The sequence below is a fragment of the Salmo trutta genome, chromosome 21, assembly GCF_901001165.1.
Source record: "Salmo trutta chromosome 21, fSalTru1.1, whole genome shotgun sequence".
Lineage (NCBI taxonomy): Eukaryota > Metazoa > Chordata > Actinopteri > Salmoniformes > Salmonidae > Salmo > Salmo trutta.
In genome coordinates this window covers 34,999,876-35,025,303 of record NC_042977.1, presented here as the reverse complement: position 1 = coordinate 35,025,303, position 25,428 = coordinate 34,999,876, and the positions used below count along the sequence as shown (strand labels likewise).

The 25,428-nt window shown below is 42.4% G+C and overlaps 3 protein-coding genes across 8 annotated transcripts in view; all 3 read left to right on the top strand.

The window, feature by feature from the left end:
- Positions 1-19,276, top strand: part of LOC115157273 (zinc finger protein 567) — a 29,602-nt gene extending 10,326 nt beyond the window's left edge. Inside the window, exons 1-5 of one of the 6 annotated variants that reach the window (XR_003868408.1) lie at positions 5,972-6,419; positions 7,833-8,855; positions 9,876-10,410; positions 10,554-10,594; positions 10,700-11,688. Coding sequence is in view for 4 of the 6 variants with exons in the window: in XM_029705386.1 (XP_029561246.1) it covers positions 6,143-6,419; positions 7,833-8,855; positions 10,554-10,594; positions 10,700-10,771 (1,413 nt within the window). In the remaining 2 variants the exon portion in view is untranslated. Of the gene's footprint in view, positions 1-5,971; positions 6,420-7,832; positions 8,856-9,875; positions 11,689-19,150 lie in introns of those variants that run through there. The other 5 variants (XR_003868407.1, XM_029705386.1, XM_029705388.1 and 2 more) reach the window with 5 other exon arrangements.
- The window catches only part of aldh9a1b (aldehyde dehydrogenase 9 family, member A1b), a 29,902-nt gene continuing 13,804 nt past the window's right edge, over positions 9,331-25,428 (top strand). Inside the window, exon 1 of the mRNA XM_029705379.1 lies at positions 9,331-9,620. The gene's annotated coding sequence lies outside the window, so the exon portion shown is untranslated. The remainder of the gene's footprint in view (positions 9,621-25,428) is intronic.
- Positions 19,319-21,519, top strand: LOC115157274 (zinc finger protein 160-like). Its single transcript, XM_029705391.1, has 2 exons — positions 19,319-20,188; positions 20,310-21,519. Exons 1-2 carry the CDS (start codon positions 19,918-19,920, stop codon positions 21,350-21,352), a joined length of 1,314 nt encoding a protein of 437 aa, XP_029561251.1. The 5' UTR covers positions 19,319-19,917; the 3' UTR covers positions 21,353-21,519.

Below are 25,428 nucleotides of genomic sequence, written 5' to 3'. Positions count from 1 at the left end.
CACAGGAATGGATAACACTAGAGATCCCTCCAGTCTCCACAGATTTGAGAAAATCTGCGTTTAATTTTTTTGCCCCTAATTTGTGGAACCATCTGCAGAATTCACTGCAGTTAGATGTGCTGGTGCCACTCAGGCAGTTTTCTTATTGTGCTGAATTATGTTGTTTTATATCCGTTTGTTTTAATATTCAGTTTTTATTGTAATGTGTACAGGGCTCTCTTGTAAAAGAGATTCTTCCTGCGGTTATGGTATGGGCAGGTGTAACAGTATAGCTTCTGTCCCTCTCCTCGCCCCCCCTGGTCTCGAACCAGGGACCCTCTGCACACAGACAACAGCCACCCTCGAAGCATCGTTACCCATCGCTCCACAAAAGCAACGGCCCTTGCAGAGCAAGGGGAACAACTACTTCAAGGTCTCAGAGCGAGTGTCGTCACAGATTGAACCGCTATTAGCACGCACTCCGCTAACTAGCTAGCCATTTCACATCGGTTACACAGGCATAAGCTACGGATGAAAAAAATTACATTTTATCAATGGCAGTTTGAATGCCCAGAGATACCGTGACGAGATCCTGATCGCTTCAGCATGATAATACACAGCCACATGTTTCAAGAATCTGTACACAATTCCTAGAAGCTGAAAATGTCCCATCACCCAGATAGGCCAGTCGTGTGAGAAACTCGTCATCATGCAAGTGGTCAGACAAGTGGAAATGATGGTCAGTAAAGAAAACTTTAAGCTCATCTCTCAATTAAAAAAAATGTGTCAATACTTTGCCCCTTGATAACCAGCGCACGTATGTTGTAAAAGCGTTACATGGTCACTGCCCATATCATTGCATAGTGCAGCAAATACGAGAGTTCAGGGGCCTTGCCTTAACAAAGTGAAACATTTCACTGTTGTGTCAAATGTCTTTCAAGCTGTCAGGCATTCCCTTGGCAGCAAGAGCCTCTCGGTGGATGCTGCAGTGGTGTCGGGAGCAACTGCTTGAACGCGCGTTACCACTCCACTATGTCTCCCTTTCATGGCTTTTGCGCCATCAGTACAGATGCCAACACATCTTGACCACCAAAGTCCATTTGATGTCACAAAGCTGTCCAGTACATTAAAAATATACGATCCTGTTGTCCGGGTTTCCAGAAGAGGATGTATTCCTTAATTGACCCCCCCCCCCCCCCCATAAACGTAACGGACATATACCAGGAACTGTGCCAGGCCCGCCACATCTGTTGACTCATCCAGCTGTAACGCATAGAATTCACTGGCTTGTATGCGAAGCAGTAATTGTTTCAAAACATTTCCCGCCATGTCACTGATGCGTCGTGAAACGGTGTTGTTTGATGAAGGCCTTTTCCCCCCAGCATTGTCCCAGCAGGAAGAATTAAGTCCTCCACAATAGTATGGGGCTTGCCTGTCCTAGCCACTCAGTAGCTCACCATATAAGACGCTTCTAGCCCCTTCTTATTAATGGTATATGTTGCTGTTATACATGTCTTACTACTCCAAAGTCCTCTTAATTCTCGCTCAAACTCCCGTGGTTTATTTTTCAAATTGGCATGTTGTGTTTCTAAATGTCTGTGCAAGAGTGAAGGTTTCATCAAGTTGTGATAGTACTTTTGCACATATAACACACTGTGGCTGAGGAAAGGCACGACTCCCAATATAAGTTAACCCAAAATCAATGTAGTTATCATCATATTTGTGCCTCTTCGATGGTCCAATGTCCCTGTCTGTTGTTCGGTGCTGTCCCGGGTAAGGAGAAAGTAGCTCTTCGGCTGCATCAGATTCACAACTGTCAGTGTCCATGCTATCTGGGTTAACAACAAATGTAGAATTACTGATGCTAGCATTGGATGTGCTCGTGGAAGCAGAACAACTTGTCATTGACAGGTGCAGGTGTAGTACTGCTGGTAGTATTAGTACTACCAGTAGAGTTGGTATGAGTCTCTATGGACGTGGGCCTTACTTTTTTTTAACCATTTATCAATTTTCAACCAAACGGAATGAGCAGCAGCTACGTTTGGCTACATACGGACCGTTAGTGAAATTCCAGCGGGAGAGAAACGGTTAATGTGATTGGATGTTTATTATTTAACTAGCCTACCTGTATTTGACATTGTGTAATTTCGCTGAACACTAGACGGTTTAATTTTATTTTTGGCAGTGAGAAGAGGCTACTCGGGCGATTTAAAAAAAAAAAAAAAAATCACCCAAATGTATAGCCCCGTTGGAAAATATAAATGGACTGTTTTGAAAATGTGACGAATCACATTTTTATTTGGCGTAGCTCCGACTGCATTGGGGGTACACGTACCCCAGTTTGGGAATGCCTGGTTTAGTTGATGCCAACTCCTGAGCTCAGACTACATGCCATCTGTCTTCGCCCGCCTTACATCCAGTCAGAAAGACACCTGTTACTACAACCTAAATACATTTTAAACCAGACAGGAGATGGAGAGAAAAAGGGTAAAGACTCAGGAGGCGAGTGTCACAACAATGCCCATGAATGCAGCTACAGGGAAGCACTTGGAGGAAGAGGAGGGCACTTGCGATCAGCGAATTGCAAGAAAACTCTAAAATGCCTGGTGATGACCTGAGAGAATATTAAGTTTAGTACATATCTGCTGTTGAACGTGCAAAATTGATCAATTCCGATTAGAGCGCAAAGCCGGGCTTGTGGACATGTGTTGATGTCCTTTGCTAGTTAGCGAGTTAAGTCCAGTTATAGGTAAGTAAAGCAATGAAGAGTCACTGCTTCCTACAAGAGCACAAAATGTGTAGGCTACATTTCAAGCTGTTTTGCCTAGTTAAATAAAGGTTAAATAAAAAAATAAAAAGCTGTCTTTGAAAAGCCAGTCAGGTAAAAAGCTTATGTCTTAATTAATTAAAGGGGCAGTGTTGTATTTTGAGACAGGTTTGAATATGCAAACACACCAGTTGACAGAGGGGTAGCCAATATTGTCTAATTCTCTGTTAAGTAATAAAAATACATTTTATTTTCTTGCATCATACAACACAATACAATGCAATGTACAGTCACCTATTTGGCCCATGGTGTTACAGACCATGTAAAAAGTAATGAATTAATGTCAAGCCCTTCATAATGTAAAAACGTTTTTAAAAGTCTCATGCAATTTAGGCCTGCATTGAACACCACAAATAGGCTACTGTAGGCTATATCATAGAAATTAAAAGGTATTTCATGTGAATGGTATTGGATTTGTTGGTAGGCCTACATTATGCTCAAAAGGCCACAAAAGCCTATTGGCTACTGTCTAACACTGTAAGGGTACACTGTAAAAACGTGCCAGAAGTTGCACAAAATTCTCCCAATGTTCAAATTTTCGCCCACAAGACCTAAAATTTACTCCGTGCAACAACAAATTTGAGGGAACATTGGTTACAGCATATATTGAGTAGTAGAAAATATATTTACCCAAGAAAGTTCATCTGTATAGTTTACAGTGGGAGAAAATTAAGCATAGTGGGCAGAACAAGCAAGGAGGTGGGCAAAGCCAAGCTTGAGCTCAGTGCGTTCTGTGGTGGTGGGGCAAGCGAGTAGAAAATACGGAGTGTTGCGCCGTGATTGGCTCAGTGTTCTGTCCCTCATGGGGACACTACATCACTGCCAAGTCTAAGGGGAGAGCTACAAAATTCTAGCCCTTTGGGTGCTGCCATAGAGTTACATTAGAAGTGCCCATCCAAGAAGGCTCAAGGTCATTGGCCACAGATAAAATTACGTCAAATCACGTTATATGTACAGTAGCTTTGATTGGACTGATCATGTCAACATCATACTTTCAAAATCTTAAACGTTAAACAAGTTGGAAATTGCAAATTCAACAATGAGTGGTTTGGAAGGAATCAGTGACAGTGGCTAACATTAACTGCAAGCATTGCAAAGCAAACACTAGCCTGCTATTTAGTGGAGTGGCTGTGTGGTGCCAAATCTGGGATTAAGGGGCTCTTTTCCAAATTTAAAATGATAAACATTCAACATTGGCCATGCTATCAATGAAGCATGATTTGTGCCGCGCTCAAAAAAACTGTTAACTTGACTTCAGCGAGTTGAAGACAACTGGGAAGCCGTAAATAAACAAGCTCCAACTGTGAAAATAAGTTTTGAACGGTCATCCAACTCTCTGAATTGTAAATCCAGGCTCTTTCTAGAGCTACGACCTGAAGATCAATGACGTCATCATGATTCGACCTTGTTTTTTCCTGAGTTCCCAGTGGTTTTGAAAGCAACATAAATCCAGAGAAAGCCAGACTTTGACAAAATTTGCCCTCGAAGGACCACCACACCACCCTCCTGTTCAAGTGAGCACAGCACAACAAGGTGAGTCCAAAAATGTATTGCATGCTGCTGCATAAATTATGTAATATGCCAGGGAGATATGTATACTGTAGCTAAGAAAGTAATACTAAGTGTATGTTGTGTAGGAAGATGTTAGTAGCCCATGTGCCTCAACCTAATAATTTGGTCTATTTACCCCTCTTAATTTCACCTACTGTTCTGACTTGGTAGTGCACATGTAGTCTATAACCTGTTTTAGAGAAATGTAATCATTGATATTGTAATGAAACAGGCAGGGAGCAGGTCTCGAACCCTCGACCTTCAAGCCCGAAGTCCGGCGGGCTATCGACTGTGCCGCAAAAGCATGCTCAAACGGCAGAGTCGATATCCGCGCTTATAAACCCAGGGTCGTTACACTGCTCCCTCCTTTCAAAGAGCGCGTCCTCGCGCTAGCTTGCGACTCTACGTCTTACAGGAACGCGCTCACCGGCCAAGCACACGCACTGTCGTGGATGCAAGGTCCGATCACTTCCGACACCAATGTAATGAAACAGGCAGGGAGCAGGTCTCGAACCCTCGACCTTCAAGCCCGAAGTCCGGCGCGCTATCGACTGTGCCGCAAAAGCATGCTCAAATGGCAGAGTCGATATCCGCGCTTATAAACCCAGGGTCATTACAATATTGTAAGAGCATTCATTGTCTGCTTATATGCCTCCTTTATTTATCCTACGGTTCTGACTTGGTGTACAGGGAGAACACTGTAAGAACGGCCTATGTTCTGAAGTTTCTCGCTGTATGTTTCAAAAGTGCTAAACAAATAGTTATATTGCCTACGTCCGTCCTAGCTCGCTCATTAATGTCTTAATTGAAATTACAGATTGCCTCTTATCTGCTTGTCTTTCCCTTATGCCATAGTTTGTACATCTTAATTGTCATTAGAAAACACATTTGTTTAAGCAAGTCAGCCATATCAGCTATGTTTTTTTTAAAGGCAGTAAATGAGGCTGAATGAACTGTTTCGCTGCCAGACAAGGCTCTGCTGATAGCCAGGTGTAGCAGTGGCAAGATGTTGAGACTGCTGTTGGGTCAGCTTTATGTAGGCTGTTTGTGGGCACCGTTTGTCACCGTTATAGTGCAATTAATGTATTGTTTAGTGTTGTGGCATTGCTGGCATGCATCCACCCCCCCCCCCCCAAGATTTACATGCTAAAATCGCCACTGCCTCTCAGGCTGTTGACCTGATTCAGATTGGGTTAAAGTAGTGGAATAAGGTGTTGGGTTTTAATGAGTATTGTTAGTTGGTAGGGTAATTAAAAATGTACATTTATTTTTTTCTGGTTCCCCTTGCACATTTTGTATCACAAAGTGTAATGGGGCGGCAGGTAGACTAGTTGGTTAGCATTAGTTTGGTTAGCATTGGGCCACTAACCAAAAGGTTGCTGGATCGAATCCCCAAGCTCACAAGGTCAAATCTGTCATTCTGGCCCTGAACAACGGATTGTTCCCCAGGAGGACGTCATTGTAAATAAGAACTTGTTTTTAAGTTCTTCGGGATTGACTTGTCTAGTTAAATAAAAAAATAGTTATGTTGGAGGCGGTAATGTAATGTATTGGATGCCAACCTCCGTTAAACCTCACCGAAGAAGAAGTTTAGGGTAAACCTTTGTCGTCATTTCCGTTATCCATCTTTCCAGACTTCTTTTTTGTTTTTTACCAAACAATGCTGCTTGCCAGTTTCGATCAGCTGTACAGTAGTTAAAAACGATTCCGTTATAAACATTTCCCAGAGGCACTAGCACTACATATTCGATTTTGTATAACAGCAGTGATTTTATTTGAAGAACAATGTCTAACACTGTTTCTTTCAGTACACAAATAGCTGCAATCATGGATGTGCTATCAAAGGCAGCAGTTGCAGAAATAACCAAACTTGTAGACGAGGGCACCGTCGTGCTACGTCTTGAAATGTGCCGGAAAGAAAATGAGATAGAAGGTCTTCAAAATAGTTTACAGCTGATGGAAAGAGAACTGAGGAAAGCTCAAAGAGAAGCAGCAACACGAGTTACAAATGACAGGCAACATGCTGAGGAAATTCAGGTTGGGAGTGGGACTCCACAAAAAGGTAAGAGTATGTGCTTTTAGCAACGCGGGTAAATTGACATACACTAGCGTTGCTTTCCATTGTATTCATAAAAAGGATGCCAGCTGATTCATGATTTCGACTGCCTGGGAAACACTGCCCGTCTGTCTGTCTCGTCCCGACTCGTTCATTACTATGGGACAGCTGGAGATAGAATTTGAATATGGAAACCATGTTGCAAATGTCGGTGAGACAGACAACAAGGTGTATACAAATCTCCGCTGTTGAAATCTAAATGTTAGTCTAAAAGAAATGTGAGATCATGTCTAGATGCTTTTTATAGTGGAGATTAAGTGTATAAATTGCCTGTCTGGGTTGATGAGACTGGATTGCACAGTCAGATGGAACAGAGTAAATAGGCATTTTAACTTCATTGATTTAGCTGGTGGTAACTTGTGTAATAGACACAGGCAGAATGCGATTTTAATCAATCAGCATTCAGGATTAGACCCACCCATTGTATAAGTAGAACATAAAACAATTTGACAAATAGTTGCATCCGTGAGTTTTATTGGCTAATGTCAATTAAAGGTCTGCCAAAGCAAATCCTGATTAAAAAATGAATTGATATTAATGCTGTAAGTACAGAAATTGTTTGCTCACTGGGAAATTAATATCCAACTAGTCAGTGAAAACTAGTTGTGAGCTTGTTAAAGTATTATAGACACTATGTCCTGGGATTTCCTATGGACTTCTATGTAGAAGAACCCCTTGTGTAGCTTGTGAAAAATGTTCCGTATGTGTTGGTGAGAGTCTAAGCTTTTCATAGATAGCTTTTAATAGTTTGTAGCTCAAACCATTCCTATTCTACACACACTGAAGGATCTGCCCTTGTCTCACAAACACCACTCTAGCTCAGCCCCTGTTAATCACAGACTAATGGTTGGTAACTACGTATGATATCTGGTACCTATGCAGAAGAACTGTAAGAATCCAATGGTACAACCCAGTAGTCTGTAGCTGAAACACACAATGTTTAAAAGGGGTTAAAGTCCAAAACGCATCACATTACAGTGGGACTCATTGGGTTAAACAGGTCTGTTGTAACTTCTGGCTTCCCACAGATACAATTGAAAGCAAGGTTAGTGTATGTAATATATATATATATATATATTTATGCCATTTAGAAGACTCTTTTATCCAAAGCAGCTTAGTCATGCATGCATATATTTTTTTGCATGGTTGTCTGGGAATTGAACCCACTACCCTGACGTTACAAGCACCATGCTCTACCAACTGAGCTACAAAGGACCACACCCATGTTGTAAATACACCCGAGTTGCTAAAAGCACCTAAGAGGCGTGCTGACATTTGGTGCTATCAAGTCAGGTTATTTAGCATTGTTCAAGGTGTTGTTTTATTGCTTATTTAACTTTACAATTACTCTACTTCGAGGTGATGAAGAGAACCAAAAAGCCCAAGCCATGCCTGTAGAGGACCCAGTAGAGAGCTTCAATGAGCTGCAGAGGTCTGGACACCTTGAAGAGGTGAGGGGTGGACTGGAGTTTCTGGTGAAAGCAGAGCAGGTGGAAGAACATGTAGCCCAGGGAACCATACAAGATCCAGGAATCACAGACAGTGTGGACTTTAGAATGGACGAGAGAGATAGTCAGCTGTGGTCCTCTGTTACACAAGGACTAAGTGGGAATAATTCAGGCCACCCAGATGGGTCTTACTCTACAGGGAGATGCTTACAGATGTTCTCATCTCAGGCAGATCAATATCCCACTCCCATCCCATCCCATCCTTCCTGTAACTCTTTGTCCATTGTAGGGAAACCACTGGATGACATATTCAGCACTGTCCCATTGAAAGTGGAGCCTGAGAGGCATCCTGTGTATCATGACGATGCCATGTCTGAGTCCATACATGCTGTGCAGGGGCAGTACAGAGATACTCTGCATCCTATTGTGAGGGAGGGCTTCATTTTACATCCCAGACTGCAGCAGCCAGGACCTTCTTCACAAGGGCTCTTGAGAGCAACTGAGAGCACATCAGAGTCACACTCACACAACCAAGAGCATATTCTTAATAAGAACAGATTGAAAACAAAGAGGATGGTAAATGTTTGGAGAGCTGTACCAAACCAAAAAGTGTTAATCTGCTCATTGTGTGGAAAGAGCTTCCACCGCCATTGTCAACTTGAAGCACACCAGCACTCTCATGCTGGAGTCAAGCCATACAGATGTCTTGAGTGTGGGAAAAGTTTTACTCAGAAACAAAGACTTAAGTCACATCAGAGTGTTCACACGGGTGAGAGACCTTTCAGTTGCAGACTCTGTGGCAAGAGGTTTGCAAGGCAGGACAACTGCCAAACACATGAGCGATTTCACAGTGGACAAAAGCCATTTAGTTGTGTGCTGTGTGGTAAAAGTTTCACAGTTCTCTGTAACCTCAAACTACATCAAAAACATCAATGTAAGTAAATTTGCCAATGTCTGAATGTAAGATAGCATGTTCTGTGTTTTCCTCAGCATTGTACACTTAATGAACTGTTCATATAGATTGTTGAACTGTTCAACTGTACTGAGATTAGCAGGATTAAGTTTCCAAGTATTTCAAGATGTCATCCAGTGATTTTTAAATAGTGATATCCCAAGTATAAATACAGTAAAGTACACGACAAACTAAAGGGTAAAACATTTTTACTTGTGCTTTGTCATGACTTACCTGGACCACCTATTGACATGTGCCTTTATTTTTTTATTTCACTTTTATTTAACCAGGTAGGCTAGTTGAGAACAAGTTCTCATTTACAACTGCGACCTGGCCAAGATAAAGCAAAGCAGTGCGACACAAACAACAACACAGTTACACATGGAATAAACAAACATACAGTCAAGTATGTAGTGTGTGTATGTATATATATATATATAAGTATTTGGTATACATAGTTAAGTAAATCAGGTGTAAAATGAGGTGAAAAGGAGACTGGGGTGCCACTAAAATGTTGAATCTCTTTTTAATGTGATGTATCTTTGCCTCATCAAGAGAGCAACAGCTGCATGCTAGCTTAAATTGCTTTGTGCATATTCTCATGTATTTATGATTCATTTCCGTAGCACATCCAATAGTGTTACTTTGTTGCATGATCGTAGCAGCAGTTCGAGTTAGTACATTTTGGGGTTAAAATAAAGTTTACATTTGCTGATTGCGTTGTAAAACATCTAACATTTCTACAAGGAGTTTGCAGTGTAAATGCAATGCAACAAAATGTGCAACTGTCCATCAACCACTATATTTGTTTACTCAATCAACCACTATATTTGTTTACGGATAGTTGAATTGTTGTTCGACTGCCAGCTAGGATTACTGGATGTGCAGAGCCTTTTGTAACATAAGTTGCATGATTAACGTTACTGCTTGAGGATTTTGTACCCTGTTGGTTTTGACATGACTGATAATAATAGCCTAATTGTTTCTTCCCGTTGTAACTAGGTGTCCACTGTCCCAAGTGCGACTGTCAGAAAAATGCTTCAAAAGTTGTTTTGGCCCGGAGGCTGAGACTTGCTGCTCCAGGCCCGGTTTAAGGTTAAGCTCATCGTTAGATCCTTCGTAGGAGCATCGTTAAATCTCTGAACTGTTTGCCTTACCCAGAGCTGCCAACTTTAACGCATTGGCCGTGAGACACGCATTTGAGCCTCTTCTCACGCATCGAAAAGTACTGGTTTTATTTTTCACATTTATTTTTCAAATTAGTCATTTTCAACTGTGCTCTAAATGGTTTTGAAATCGGAGCATCTGCACCTGCAATTTAATAACATCACAAGCGGAACCTCTATCATTATTGGCCTGTCTTGACACGGCACTGTGAACTGTGGCACATTAAAGCATATGATTAGTCTAGTTATGTAATGGATCAAGATGATTGGATGGGTGTTTTAAAGAAGAAACACTCGAGATTAATGTGGCGCTGAATGGAGAGAGAGAACATTCTCCGCGGAGATTATACAACTGTTAATAGAGCAACACGGTAGCGCTGTTTTATGTACAATGTTGTCAACAAAATGAGTTTGCTGTTACTCCCGTCTCTATTGCAGAATGCAGCCTTTTGACAGCATGTACTAAAATTGATTTAATCCACACTTGTCTTCTCGTTTGGTGATTGGCATTTAGGCTGTGACATCGAAAAGGCAGCAGATAGAGACCGACAGCATGTAAGTTTGTTAGGGTGACCTGATTCTAGGGGGAAAATAAATATAACAATTATTTGGTTGGAGTGTAAGGGTCGTCTAAAGGGCATTTTATTATCTATTTACCAGGTCAGCGGAATGCAGCCTACTCTGTCCATAGCTAAACTGCTACAGGAAATGCGATTACGCCCCCACCCTTGACAGTGCGCACAGAAACATACAGTCCACACGGAAGAATGGAGAGTCGCCCAGACCCATAGTAGTTAAATTCCACTACCTTCAGGAGAAGGAGGATGTCTTCCGTAAGGCAGTGCGAGCGGCTCCCATCACCCACGGCGGCCGTAATATTCTCATTTACTCGGACTACATGGCGGAAGTCATGAAGAAGTCAGCCTTCAACGAGGCGAGGTGGCTCCTACACCGCTGTCTGGACACCAAGTTCGGCATTGTTTACCCACCTGTACTGACGATAACTACTCCCTCCCGCGAGCAGAAGACATTCTTAGATCCAACCAAGGCCAAATAATACATTGTCGCGCACCTACATCCACAGGAGGACAGGCGACATAATACTAACTAGCCATTGTGGGCTCACACTGTGACAATGCACTAGCTGTGCTAACGCGACCAAGGACCAACTAGTGAATTCATGTCTTGATTAGAAACATGCCTCCACCCTGCTGCTAAAAAATGACAATTATTCATCCAGTAACTTAACGTTATGAACAATGATGTTATGTATAGGGTGACATGTTCACACAAGTACAATATATTTTGAAGTATTGTAATGAAACAGCAGGGAGCAGGTTTCGAACCCTCGACCTTCTAGGCCGAAATCCAGCGCGCTATCGACTGTGCCGCAAAAGCATGCTCGTGCGGTAGAGTCGATATCCGCGCCTATAAACCCAGGGTCGTTACCGTATTTAATTGACAGTACATGGCAAAGTTAGCTTTTACCAACTAGATGCGGCTGTACAGCCACGGTGATAGGTGGCGCGGTAATAATTAGCCTAGTCGCCACCAAAGTCTAACCACGAGCTCTCTCCATGCCTTAATAGGATACCCAACTAACATACTGTGAGCATGTTTAATACATACAAGTTTATACTACCAAAGAACCATGTGTATTATTCTTTACTATTTGACTGTTTGTTCCGCCCAGGTGCTTGGTGGCGGATGGCACGGGTTTGCAGGTTGTATAGCCGAGCGAACACTGCAGGACGGGTCGTAATTACCAAGCGTTTGCCAGTCAATTTTTGGTGTTCTTGGAGTATGTATGTGTATGTACAGTGGCAAGAAAAAGTATGTGAACCCTTTGGAATTACCTGGACTTCTGCATAAATTGGTCATAAAATCTGATCTTCATCTAAGTCACAACAATAGACAAACACAGTCTGCTTAAACTAATAACACAAACAATTATACGTTTTCATGTCTTTATTGAACACACTGTGTAAACATTCATAGAGCATGGTGGGAAAAATATGTGAACTCTTGGACCCTCTTTCTGGTTGACCCTCTTTTGGCAACAATAACCTCAACCAAATGTTTTCTGTAGTAGTCTGATCTGCAATGGTCAGGAGGAATTTTGGACCATTTCTCTTTACAAAACTGTTTCAGTTAAGCAATATTCTTGGGATGTCTGGTGTGAACTGCTCTCTTGAGGTCATGCCACAGCATCTCAATGGGGTTGATGTCAAGACTCTGACTGGGCCACTCCAGAATGCGTATTTTCTTCTGTTGAAGCCATTCTGTTGTTGATTTACTTCTGTGTTTTGGGTCGTTGTCCTGTTGCATCACCCAACTTATGTTGAGCTTCAATTGGCTGACAGATAGCCTTACATTCTCCTGCCAAATGTCTTGATAAACTTTGGGATTTCATTTTCCCGTCTGATAGCAAGCTGTCCAGTCTCTGAGGCAGCAAAGCAGCTCCAAACCATGATGCTCCCTCCACCATACTTTACAGTTAGGATTAAGTTTTGATGTTGGTGTGCATTGCCTTTTTTTTCTCCACACATAGTGTTGTGTGTTCCTTCCAAACAACTTAACTCAACATTTAATCTGTCCACATAATTTTTTCCCAGTAGCGCTGTGGAACATCCAGATGCTCTTTTGTGAACTTTAGATGGGCAGCAATGTTTTGGGTCAATAGCACATATACCTCCTTTTTTATATATTGGTTTACTATCCTTCAAATATGCATATTGCATAAGATACCTTGGATGGCTGAAGTGGTTCCCTCCAGAATTCCCTTCCTTAGGTGTAAACTTCATTATGTTCGTCCTGGATAGAGCTCTACTGAGGTTCAGTTTAACATGGTAGCATTTTACTCTAGTCTAGGAGAGGTAGGTGCAGCCTTCTAACAGGGGGAAGACCAGCATAAGGGTCCAAGGTTTTCTTCTGGGCATTTTGCTGTTTTTAGCTGTTTTTTTTAAATGTTCTTTATATTTTATTACTCTGACCTTTCAGCACACTGGCCATGTGATCGTACTAACATTCATTTGTAATGACTATGCCTAATTCACATACTCTAGGCTCCACATGCTTTATCAGCTGGAACGTGAAAGGAATTAACCAGGTGGTCAAGCGTAGCCGAGTGTATGCTCATCTTAATTCCTTAAGTCCGGACATTGTTTTTCTCCAAGAGACCCATCTCCGGTCCAGCAACCATGATAAACTAAAGAGAGGATGGGTAGACCAAATATTTCACTACAACTTTGGTGCTAAGGCCAGAGGGGCAGCCTTATCAGAAAAGGCACCCCGTTTTGTCCCCAAAGTAATTTGAGATGCTAATGACAGATATATTATAGTGATGGGTAAATTGTTTAGCACACAGGTTATTCTGGCTAACCTCTATGGTCCTAATTGGGATGACGCTGAATTTTTCTCTGACCTCATCGCAACACTTTCCGAACTTAACTCTCATCATTTGATACTGGGCGGTGATTTCAATTGTGTATTGCATCCAAGTCTAGACAGATCCAGACCGAAGCCCAACAATGTAATTTCAAAATCAGGCGCAGTAATCAACCAAGTTCTAGAATCCTATAATTTGTCTGATCCATGGAGGAGCAATCCCACTGCTAAACAGTACTCTTTTTTTTTTCTCCAATCCACCCCTCATACTCTAGGATTGACTTTTTCCTGCTGGACAATAGAATTCTTCCTTTTGTAACTAATAGCCAATATCACAGCATCGCTATCTCAGACCACAGCTCTGTCCAGCTAGATATCCGCTTTCCGGACAGTACTGTGTCACAACGCGTGTGGCAACTTGACCCACTATTACTATCCTGTAGTGTGTTTAAAAAATACATATCAACTCACATTGATGTCTTTTTACAGATCAACTGAACCCCTGTCGTGTCTCACTCTACTTTGTGGGAGTCGTTAAAAGCATATCTAAGGGGCCAAATGATTTAATACACAGCGTATGACAACAGCGCACCAAATGCTTATCGGAGCTATCTCAACTCATTCTAGATGTGGACAACAGATATGCCTCTTCTCCGACTCCTGAACTTTACAAAGAGAGACTGATACACCAATCGGCATTTGACAATCTTTCCACCAAACAAACGGAACAGCTTCTGTTTAGGTCGAGGCAAAGATTCTATGAACACGGCGAGAAAGCTGGCAAGTTGTTATCTCACCAGCTTCGACAATCCGCTGCAAGCAGCACCATACCTGAAATTTGTGTTGCAGCTGATTCAACTTCTACCAATCCCAAAGAAATCAACAATCAATTTAAGCAATTCTATTTTGCTCTTTACTCGTCAGAGGCTCTTCCTGACACATCTCGAATGCATGCATTTCTAGACAATCTGGACATCCCCTGTCTCAATTCAGATGAACATACCAACATGGATGCCTCTAAGTGATGATGAAGCTACTCTGGCAATCCAGTCCATGCAGAGCGGTAAAGCCCCTGGGCTTGATGGCTTCCCTATTGAATTTTATAAAGCATTCTCCTCTAAATTATCCCCTATCCTCAGCTCAATGTACAATGAAATCCTTTCTAGTCAGAAACTGCCACAGACACTCACCCAGGCGACTATTTTGGTTTTGCTTAAAAAAGGCAAGAATCCACTAGAGTGCCTCATACCTCCCTATAAGCCTTTTGTGCTGCGATTTATTAAATTCTCACTAAGGTCCTCTCGCACTGTTTAGAGACAGTGATGCCTAATATAATTAACTCTGACCAAACCAGATTTATCTCAGTTAGGCAATCTTTCTATAATATACACCGGCTATTTAATGTTCTTCATTCTGCCCACTCAACTCTACAGCCAGAGGTTGTCATCTCTCTTGATGCTGAGAAGGCTTTCGACCGGGTTGAGTGGGAATATCTATTTACAGTACTAGAGAGATTTGGGTTTGGCCCGTCATTCCTTTCCTGGATTAAGACTTTGTACCCGCCCCCAGTGGCTTCTGTTCACACCAACAATGTTACCTCCAGCTACTTCCCTCTCCACAGAGGGGTAAGGCAGGGTTGCTGTTTATCCCCTTTCCTATTTGATATGGCTATTGAGCCTCTTGCTATCACCCTGCGGGCGGAGGAGAGTATTTAGGGGAAACAACTCACAAGGTGTCCTTATATGCAGACAATATTTTATACAGCTCTAACCCTGTGGAGTCTATACCTCATCTCTTGGACATGCTACAAGGTTTTGGGACATTCTCTGGTTTATAAGTTAAACCTAAGAAAAAGTGTGCTCCTTCCCATTAATCAGTTAGTAGAAGGAATTGGGTATGCCAATTCCCCATTTAAGGTGGAGCATGAGGTCTCTACTTATTTGGGGATAAAGATCACGCGCTCATTTAAGGTTCTGTTAAAACATTACTTCAAAACATTCCTGGAGCGCACTAAGCAGGATTTCATAAAGTGGTCGTCTCTTCCCATTTCATTAACAGGTCGCATTTATTCTGGTAAGACGATGGCCTGTACTACCTAGGTTTTTGTACTTATTCCAAATTATTCCCATTTTTCTGCCAAAGTTGATGTTCAAACAACTGGACAGCTACATTTCAAACTTCATTTAGAATAAGTCAAATCCACGAATGAGAGAGGTTTATCTAGAGAGACCTAAGCCTGCAATGTTTTACACTACTACTGGTCAGCAAATATATCTAAATGTGTTTATTGGGTTTCTACATTTGAAAACAAGGATGTTCCAACTTGCGCCGTCATGGAGTTACAGTCTAGCCTTCCAACTTCTCCGGTCTTGCTCCTGTGCTCCCCACTGCCCATGAACCTTGGCACCTATGTTTTGAGCCCCATTGTTAAGAACTCCCTTAAAATCTGGTCCCAATTCCGAAGTCACTTTAGCCCTAAACAAGCAAGAGGCTTCTCTCCATTAACATCTAATCATCTGTTCCCAGCATTGAGATGCCACCAGAGTCCAGCGACTGTGGGACACATGTTTTGATCATGCCAATCTTTGAGTGGCTTCTCACGTATGTGTAATACAACTGTTAGCCCCAACCTGGTCACTGCCATTTTTGGGGTACTTCCCCTAGACCAGAATGCTACCAAGCTGCTAGCTCGCCACCTTGTCCTCTTTCACTGGAAGTCTGCCAAGCCACCCTCTTTTATGCAGTGGGTTAAGGAGCTGATGTCATCTCTGCCTCTGGAGAAGGTTAGGTACACAGTGTATGGGTCCCAACAAAAGTTAGACTTAGGCTCTCCACGTATTGTATTAATGGGGACCAGGTTGTCTTTTTCTTAGTGTAACTTTCATAGTTTGGTAAGCAGTCATGTATGTTCTAGTGGCCATTTTTGCTGATCATTTTTATGTAACTTTCTTTCCCCATTGTTTTTGTTTCTTTTACTGTTTTGTTTCTGTTTTTCTTTCCTATTTAACTTTTATAGAGACCTGGTTTGGAGGGAGGGAGTGGAGTTGAGAGGTGGAGGGAGTGGATGGGAGAATGAGGGGTTGGGGTTGTACTGTTTTTGTTATCTAAAAAGCTATAAATAAAGTTTTAAAAAAAGTAAAACATTAGCATACTTTAAATGTAATCCCCCAAAAATCTCAATAACAAAGACGTCAAATTTTGAGTGTTCATTTAATGTTCAAAGCATCCTGAATACACCTTATTATCCACTCTGCTCATAGGCCTAAGCCATGTCAAAATACGTAGAATTGCAAGAAATAAGCTTTAGAACAGTAGCATTTTCCTGGGGGAGGACACCCAGACTCCCATCTAGGGGTTATGTCAAGGGGCAGTGAAATTCACATAACAAATCTCACTCCAAGCTTTCTTCAAAAGTAGGCAGCCCTGAAAATGGTTAATAAAGTTGCACTTGACAATGCTCCTTATTTACAGACTTTGCGATGTTGGATGCTTTTTCTGCCGTTCCGCATCACTTTATACACAGGCGTTCTTTCGCTATACATCTAATTATTTGTCTCTGTGATAAGTTACTTCATCCAATGTGTATGCTGTTGACCTTGTATGATACTATACGTCCTCTAATTCGTATGATATTGTACAACCGCTATTCCATGCACAATGTAACTTAACATATACTAAATGCATACCGCCCCAACCGATCCACAGATGACGCAATCTCAATCGCACTCCACACTGCCCTTTCCCACCTGGACAAAAGGAACACCTGTGAGAATGCTGTTCATTGACTACAGCTCAGCGTTCAACACCATAATGCCCACAAAGCTCATCACTAAGCTAAGGACTCTGGGACGAAACACCACCATCTGCAACTGGATCCTGGACTTCCTGACAGGCCGCCCCCAGGTGGTAAGAGTAGGCAACAACACGTCTGCCACGCTGATCCTTAACACGGGGCCCCTCAGGGGTGGGTACATGAGCCCCTCCTGCACTCCCTGTTCACCCACGACTGCGTGGCCAAACACAATACCATCATTAAATTTGCTGACGACACCACAGTGGTAGGCCTGATCGCCGACAACAATGAGACGGCCTACAGGGAGGAGGTCAGAGAACTGGCAGTGTGGTGCCAGGACAACAACCTCTCCCTCAATGTGGGCAAGACAAAGGAGCTGATCATGGACTACAGGAAAAGGTGGGCTGAACAGGCCCCCATTAACATCGACAGGTCTGTAGTGGAGCGGGTCGAGAGTTTCAAGTTCCTTGGTGTCCACATCACCAACGAACTATCATGGTCCAAACATACCAAGACAGTCATGAAGAGGACACAACAAACCTTTTTCCCCCTCAGGAGACTGAAAAGATTTGGCATGGGTCCCCAGATCCTCAAAAGGTTCTACAGCTGCACCATCAAGAGCATCCTGACCGGTTGCATCACGGCCTGGTATGGCAACTGCTCGGCATCTGACTGTAAGACGCTACAGAGGGGTAGTGCATACAGTCCAGTACATCACTGGGGCCAAGCTTCCTGCCATCCAGGACCTACATAATAGGCGGTGTCAGAGGAAAGCCCATAAAATTGTCAAACTCTAGTTACCCAAGTTGTAGACTGTTTTCTCTGCTACTGCACGGCAAGCGGTACTGGAGTGCCAAGTCTAGGACCAAAAGGCTTCTCAACAGCTTCTACCCCCCAAGCCATAAGACTGCTGAACAATTAATAAAATCGCCACCGAACTATTTACATTGACAGTGTGCTTTTGTACACTGCTGCTACTCACTGTTTATTATCGATGCATTGTCACTTCACCCCTACCTACATGTACAAATTACCTCAACTAACCTGTACCCCCCACACTGACTCTGTACCGGTACCCCCTGTATATAGCCTCGTTATTGGTATTCTTATTGTGTTACTTTTATTATTTTTTACTTTAGTCTATTTGGTAAATATTGTTGTATTTGATGTAGTGTTACATATTTACCTACAGAATAATACAAATTGTCCCGAGACCACGTTAAATAATTCTGATATTAAGGTAAGATATGAATGGATAAAGCTGATCTGAGAGCAGCGCTGCCTTTCTTTCGATCCCATCGGTATCAACACATGCGCCAACGACACACTTAGTGAACGTTTTCTCTATGTGGTGTTTTGGGTAACGCAAGTGACTTCGATGCAGCAGATACCAGTCCTTATTCTCTGCGGCTCTACATTGCGCCTCATCGTGGATGGCAAAGTCCCGCTGAACTTCTGGTGCGGAGACAGAGTGAAAATCAAAGTTGTAAACCACTGAGCCGATTTACGAGCTACCTGGTTTCTAAAGTGTAGTCTCAAAGCTCTCCACTTTTATAAGGGTTTATTCAAACATATATTGATTTAAGGCCTATATTAAATTATGACAACCCCAAATGCTTAATTTTATTGATTAAGTTCCACTGTTGGATTTTGATCAAAAGTCACTGTCATTTTATTCAGCTGGCTGAAAACCACTTGTTTGTCACATGCACACATCATGTATCCTGTCATAAACTTTGCACTGTTTTCTCATGGTCACACTAAGCTGAATGACTATTAGGCCTAGTTGATGGGTATTATAACCTACATCAGAATTGGAGGAATACACAATTTACTTGTTGATATAACTTGTCATGTTTCTCAGCATGTCAGATCGTTTGTCCAGTAAGTGTGTGTTTTATATGACTAGTGCTGTTGTTTTGTGCTGGCAGGTTGGGTGCCGTGGGAGCTGGAGCCCTGTGGGTCTATGGAGGTGAACCAGGAAAGTGCAGACAGGAATTTAAAACTCAGTTCATTTCAGTCTTTGGATTGAAGTCTGACTATTAATTATACTGCCTGTATAATTCAGTCTGGGCCTAGAACTGTCCCACTTCGATTCAGGGCTACTCTGAAAACTGATTTTCTCCCTGTAAATGTCCTCCCTTTTGTTGCTATTTTCAACCTATTAAGATAACCTAACTTACAATTTTAATTTGATTTCAATCAATATGCAAAGGGTTGTCAATTTACACTCAAGTATGGAAATGTCAGGTATCACATCTCATGCATAACCATGGATTGAAGGATGAGCAACCACATGTAACTTCTTAGGAGCATTGTCTAGAGATGTTTTGTCATTATTTGTATCAATTCCATAAACCAAAGCATTTTCTATTTTTAACGGGTTTTGCGAGAAAAAAAACGTGTTCTGCAGAGAACTGATTGTCTTATTTGTGTTTTCAATTTTACAAGTAGCTATTTATGACTGATTTCACAGAAATATCCACCTTTAAGGGCATTTATTAGAAAGTTTATGGTAACCCTTTCTGTCGTCATTTCCGTTATCAAGCTTCCCGGAAGAGAACTTTTTTTCACAAACAATGCTTCCAGACAGCTTCAAGGAACTGTACAATAGTAGAAACGATTCTGTTAAACATTTCACAGAAGCACTACATATTCGTTTTTGTGTAACAACGTTGATTTTTTTTTTTTTTAAACAATGTCTGTTTCTTTCAGTACACAAATAGCTGCCATCATGGACGTGCTAACAAAGTCAGCTGTTGCAGAAATAACCAAACTTGTAGACGAGGGCACCGTCGTGCTACGGCTTGAAATGTGTCAGAAAGAAAATGAGATAGAAGGTCTTCAAAATAGTTTACAGCTGATGGAAAGAGAATTGAGGAAAGCTCAAAGAGAAGCAGCAACACGAGTGACAGATGACAGGCAAGATGCTGAGGGAATTCCGGTTGGGAGTGGGACTCCACAAAAAGGTGAGAGGCAAGCTTACTCTTAGTGGTACAAGTCAGGTTATTTTGCATTGTTCAGTGTTTTTGTTTTATTGCTTATTTGACTTTATAATTTCTCAAAATTACATAAACTGTCTACTTCCAGGTGATGAAGAGGACCAGAAATCCCAAACTATTCCTGTAGAGGACCCAGTAGAGAGCTTCAATGAGCTGCAGAGGTCTGGACACCTTGAAGAGGTGAGGGGTGGACTGGAGTTTCTGGTGAAAGCAGAGCAGGTGGAAGAACATGTAGCCAAGGGAACCATACAAGATCCAGGAATCGCAGACAGTGTGGACTTTAGAATGGACGAGAGAGATGGTCAGCTGTGGTCCTCTGTTACACAAGGACTAAGTGGGAATAATTCAGGCCACCCAGATGGGTCTTACTCTACAGGGAGATGCTTACAGATGTTCTCATCTCAGGCAGATCAATATCCCACTCCCATCCCATCTCATCCTTCCTGTAACTCTTTGTCCATTGTAGGGAAACCACTGGATGACATATTCAGCACTGTGAAAGTGGAGCCTGAGAGGCATCCTGTGTATCATGACGATGCCATGTCTGAGTCCATACATGTTGTGCAGGGGCAGTACAGAGATACTCTGCATCCTGTTGTGAGGGAGGGCTTCATTTTACAGCCCAGAATGCAGCAGCCAGGAACTTCTTCACAAGGGCTCTTGAGAGCAACTGAGAGCACATCAGAGTCACACTCACACAACCAAGAGCATATTCTTAATAAGAACAGATTGAAAACAAAGAGGATGGTAAATGTTTGGAGAGCTGTACCAAACCAAAAAGTGTTCATCTGCTCATTGTGTGGAAAGAGCTTCCACCGCCATTGTCAACTTGAAGCACACCAGCACTCTCATGCTGGAGTCAAGCCATACAGATGTCTTGAGTGTGGGAAAAGTTTTACTCAGAAAAATAGACTTAAGTCACATCAGAGTGTTCACACGGGTGAGAGACCTTTCAGTTGCAGACTCTGTGGCAAGATGTTTACAAGGCAGGACAACTGCCAAAGACATGAGCGATTTCACAGTGGACAAAAGCCATTTAGTTGTGTTCAGTGTGGTAAAAGTTTCACAGTTCTCAGTAACCTCAAATTACATCAAAAACATCAATGTAAATTTGCCAATGTCAGAATTTAAGACTGCATATGTTGTATAGTGTTTTCCTCAGCATTGTACAGTTAATGAACTGTTTACATATGTTAATTGTTGAGCCTTTCAACTGTACTGAGATTTGCAGGTTTAGGTTTCCAAATTGTCATTGGTTTCTGCATTATGAATTAAGTATTAAAGATGTTAATCCTTTTTTTCCATGTTTTTTTTTTGCCTCATCAAGAGAGCAACATGTGAGGCTCTAATTGCTTTGCATGTTCTCCTGTATTTACAGTTCATTTCAGTTGCTTGTTCAGGGTTAAATTTGAATTGTAAAACGTCTAACTTTTCTACAATTACTTTTCTGTGTAAATGCAGTGCAACAACATGTGAGACATGTACTGGTCCCTTGTTGGAATTGAACCCACAACCTTGGCATTGTAAGCACCATGCTCTACCAATTGAGGCACACATGACATGAGTTAAGCAGAGAGGAAGTGGTTCTACAACAGACCCACATTTGGAAAGTCTGTTTAATAATACAATCCTTTAGATATTTTGTCTCAAATTCCCAACGTCATAATGACCAACTGTCCAAGGAACCTATCTGGGTTAGCTAAAGCCAACTTCATAAAATTGATAGGTGGCTAGTAGTATTACAAAGCAAATTATTAACAGGACAAATCTGAGGGGGCACGTGCCCCCTACCGGCATAACACCTCTGCTGATACATGCTCCAACGACATACTTAGTAGACACTTTTCTCCCTACGTGGTGTTTTGGGAAACGCATGTGACACCGTTGGCAGTTATAGGAATGATGCATCAGAAACCGGGCTCTACTCTCTGCGGTGCTACTTACATTTACATTAAAGTCATTTAGCAGACGCTCTTATCCAGAGCGACTTACAAATTTTAGCGTCCATAGAGAATGATAGAGGCCTCTAGTCGCCAAAAGGCTGTGTTTGCATGGGCAGCACCTTTGAGGGCTTCCACCATTTTAATGTAGTCAACTGGATGGGACTTCCAACTTTATTGGCTGATTCCTCCTGGTGACCCTGTTGGAGTCATGTCCAACCGGGTCATCAGGAAGGATCAGCCAATCGTGTAGAAAAAAATGGTACTACTTTAAAATGGAGATAGCACCAATGGCGCTGCCCATGCTGTCACAGACGCTATAATGGCACAGATACGAAGATGAGTCCTCTATCTCTATGGTTGCGCCTCATTGGGGACTGTGGAGGTCAAAGTCCCACAAAAGTCCCACTAAGGGTTAATGAAAAACTGAAATTGATCTTAGGTCTATATTAATTGATGTTAACCCCAAATGCTTTCTTATATTGATTAATCTCCACTGTTGGGCTTTGATCTGAAGTCATTGTCATTTTATTAAGCTGGCTGAAAACCAATTGTTTTTCACACACGCATCATGTATCCTGTCATAAACTGTGCACTGTTTCCTTGTTATGGTCACACTAAGCTGAATGGGTATAGGCATAGTTGATGCGTATATACCCTGCACTGGAGTGGAGGAATACACAATTTCCTTGTACTACGTTGATATAACTTCTGTCATGTTTGTCATAGCATGTCAGATAGTTTGTCCAGTATATGTGTGTGTGTGTATGACTAGCGCTGCTGTTTTGTGCTGGTAGGTCGGGTCCTGCGTGAGCTAGAACTCTGTGGGTCTGTAGAGGTGAACCAGGCAGTGCAGGCAGCCCAGTCTGCCTACCAGGGCTGGAGCCGGATGTCAGGGATGGAGAGGGCACACATCATGATAGAAGCTGCCCATATCATTGAGGTATCCATCCCAGAATGCATCTCTATGATACCAGGTTTTGATGATCTGTCACTCCAAATTCACGGTCTTTTCTGTCCCTGATACAGTCAGAACTGAACACAGAATCCATGGCATAGCTCAAGATCTTTATACTGTTTGTACATGCTGTAGGTTAACATTAGTGTACTAGTATGGAATGTTTTAAAAGTCAGTTAATTTCAGTCTTTGGATTGAAGTCTCTGACTATTGACTATTAATCTCACTATGAATTATACTGCCTGAATAAATCAGCCTGTACCTAGAAACGTCCCACTAAGATTCAAGGCTACTCAGAAAACGGATCCTCTGTATTATCCTCACTCTCTCTCACTGTAAATGTCATTTTTTGTTGTTATTTTCTACCCATTAACTCAATTATCCATTTTAACTTGGTTTTAATAAATCTACAAAGAGATGTCAATTTACACCCTAGTATGGACATCTCAGGTATCACATATCATGCATAACTATGGGTATTGTTAAGGGTGAGCAAGCAAACGTAATAACTTCTTAGGAGCATTGTCTAGATACACTATATATACACAAAAGTATGTGGACACTGCTACAAATTAGGGGATTTGGCTATTTCAGCCACACCCATTGCTGACAGGTGTATGAAATCAAGCACACAGCCATGCAATCTCCATAGACAAACATTGGCAGTAGAATGGCCTTACTGAAGAGTTCAGTGACTTTCAACGTGGCACCGTCATAGCATACCACCTTTCCAACAACTCAGTTCATCAAATTTATGCCCTGCTAGAGCTGCCCCAGTCAACTAAGGGCTGTTATTGTTAAGTGGAAACGTCTAGGAGCAACAACGGCTCAGCCGCAAAGTGGTAGGCCACACAAACTCACAGAACGGGACCACCGAGTGCTGTAGCGCGTATAAATTGTCTGTCCTCAGTTGCAATACTCACTACCGAGTTCCAAACTGCCTTTGGAAGCAACATCAGCACAAGAACTGTTCGTCAAGGAGCTTCATGAAATGGGTTTCCATGGCCGAGCAGCCGCACACAAGCCTAAGATTACCATGCACAATGCCAAGCGTCAGCTGGAGTGGTGTAAAGCTCGCTGCCATTGGACTCTGGAGCAGTGGAAATGCGTTCTCTGAAGTGATGAATCACGCTTCACCATCTGGCAGTCCGAATGCAAAGTGCCAACTGTAAAGTTTGGTGGAGGAGGAATAATGGTCTGGGGCTGTTTTTCATGGTTCGGGCTAGGCTCCTTAGTTACAGTGAAGTTAAATCTTAACGCTACAACGTACAATGATATTCTAGACGATTCTGTGCTTCCAACTTTGTGGCAACCGTTTAGGGAAGGACCTTTCCTGTTTCAGAATGACAATGCCCCCTTTCACAAAGCGAGGTCCATACAGAAATGATTTGTTGAGATCGGTGTGGAAGAACTTGACTGGCCTGCAGAGCCCTGACCTCAACTCCATCGAACACCTTTGGGATGAATTGGAATGCTGACTGCGAGCCAGACCTAATCGCCCAACATCACTAATGCTCTTGTGACCGAATGGAAGCAAGTCCCCGCAGAAATGTTCTAACTGCATCTAGTGGAAAGCCTTCCCAGAAGAGTGGAGGCTGCTATAGAAGCACAGGGGGACCAACTCCATTTTAATGCCCATGATTTTGGAATGAGATGTTCGACGAGCAGGTGTCCCCATAGTTTTGGTCATGTAGTGTATGTTTTGTCATACTGTATGTTTCTATTCCATAAACCAAGAAGGGCACGGTAACCCCTTCTGTCCTAATTTCCGGACATTAAACAACAATGCTGTGTATCATGACGATGCCATGTCTGAGTCCATACATGCTGTGCAGGGGCAGTACAGAGATACTCTGTATCATGTTGCGAGGGAGGGCTTCATTTTACATCCCAGACTGCAGCAGCCAGGACCTTCGTCACAAGGGCTCTTGAGAGCAACTGAGAGCACATCAGAGTCACACTCACACAACCAAGAGCATATTCTTAATAAGAACAGATTGAAAACAAAGAGGATGGTAAATGTTTGGAGAGCTGTACCAAACCAAAAAGTGTTCATCTGCTCATTGTGTGGAAAGAGCTTCCACCGCCATTGTCAACTTGAAGCACACCAGCACTCTCATGCTGGAGTCAAGCCATACAGATGTCTTGAGTGTGGGAAAAGTTTTACTCAGAAACAAAGACTTAAGTCACATCAGAGTTTTCACACGGGTGAGAGACCTTTCAGTTGCAGACTCTGTGGCAAGATGTTTACAAGGCAGGACAACTGCCAAACACATGAGCGATTTCACAGTGGACAGAAGCCATTTAGT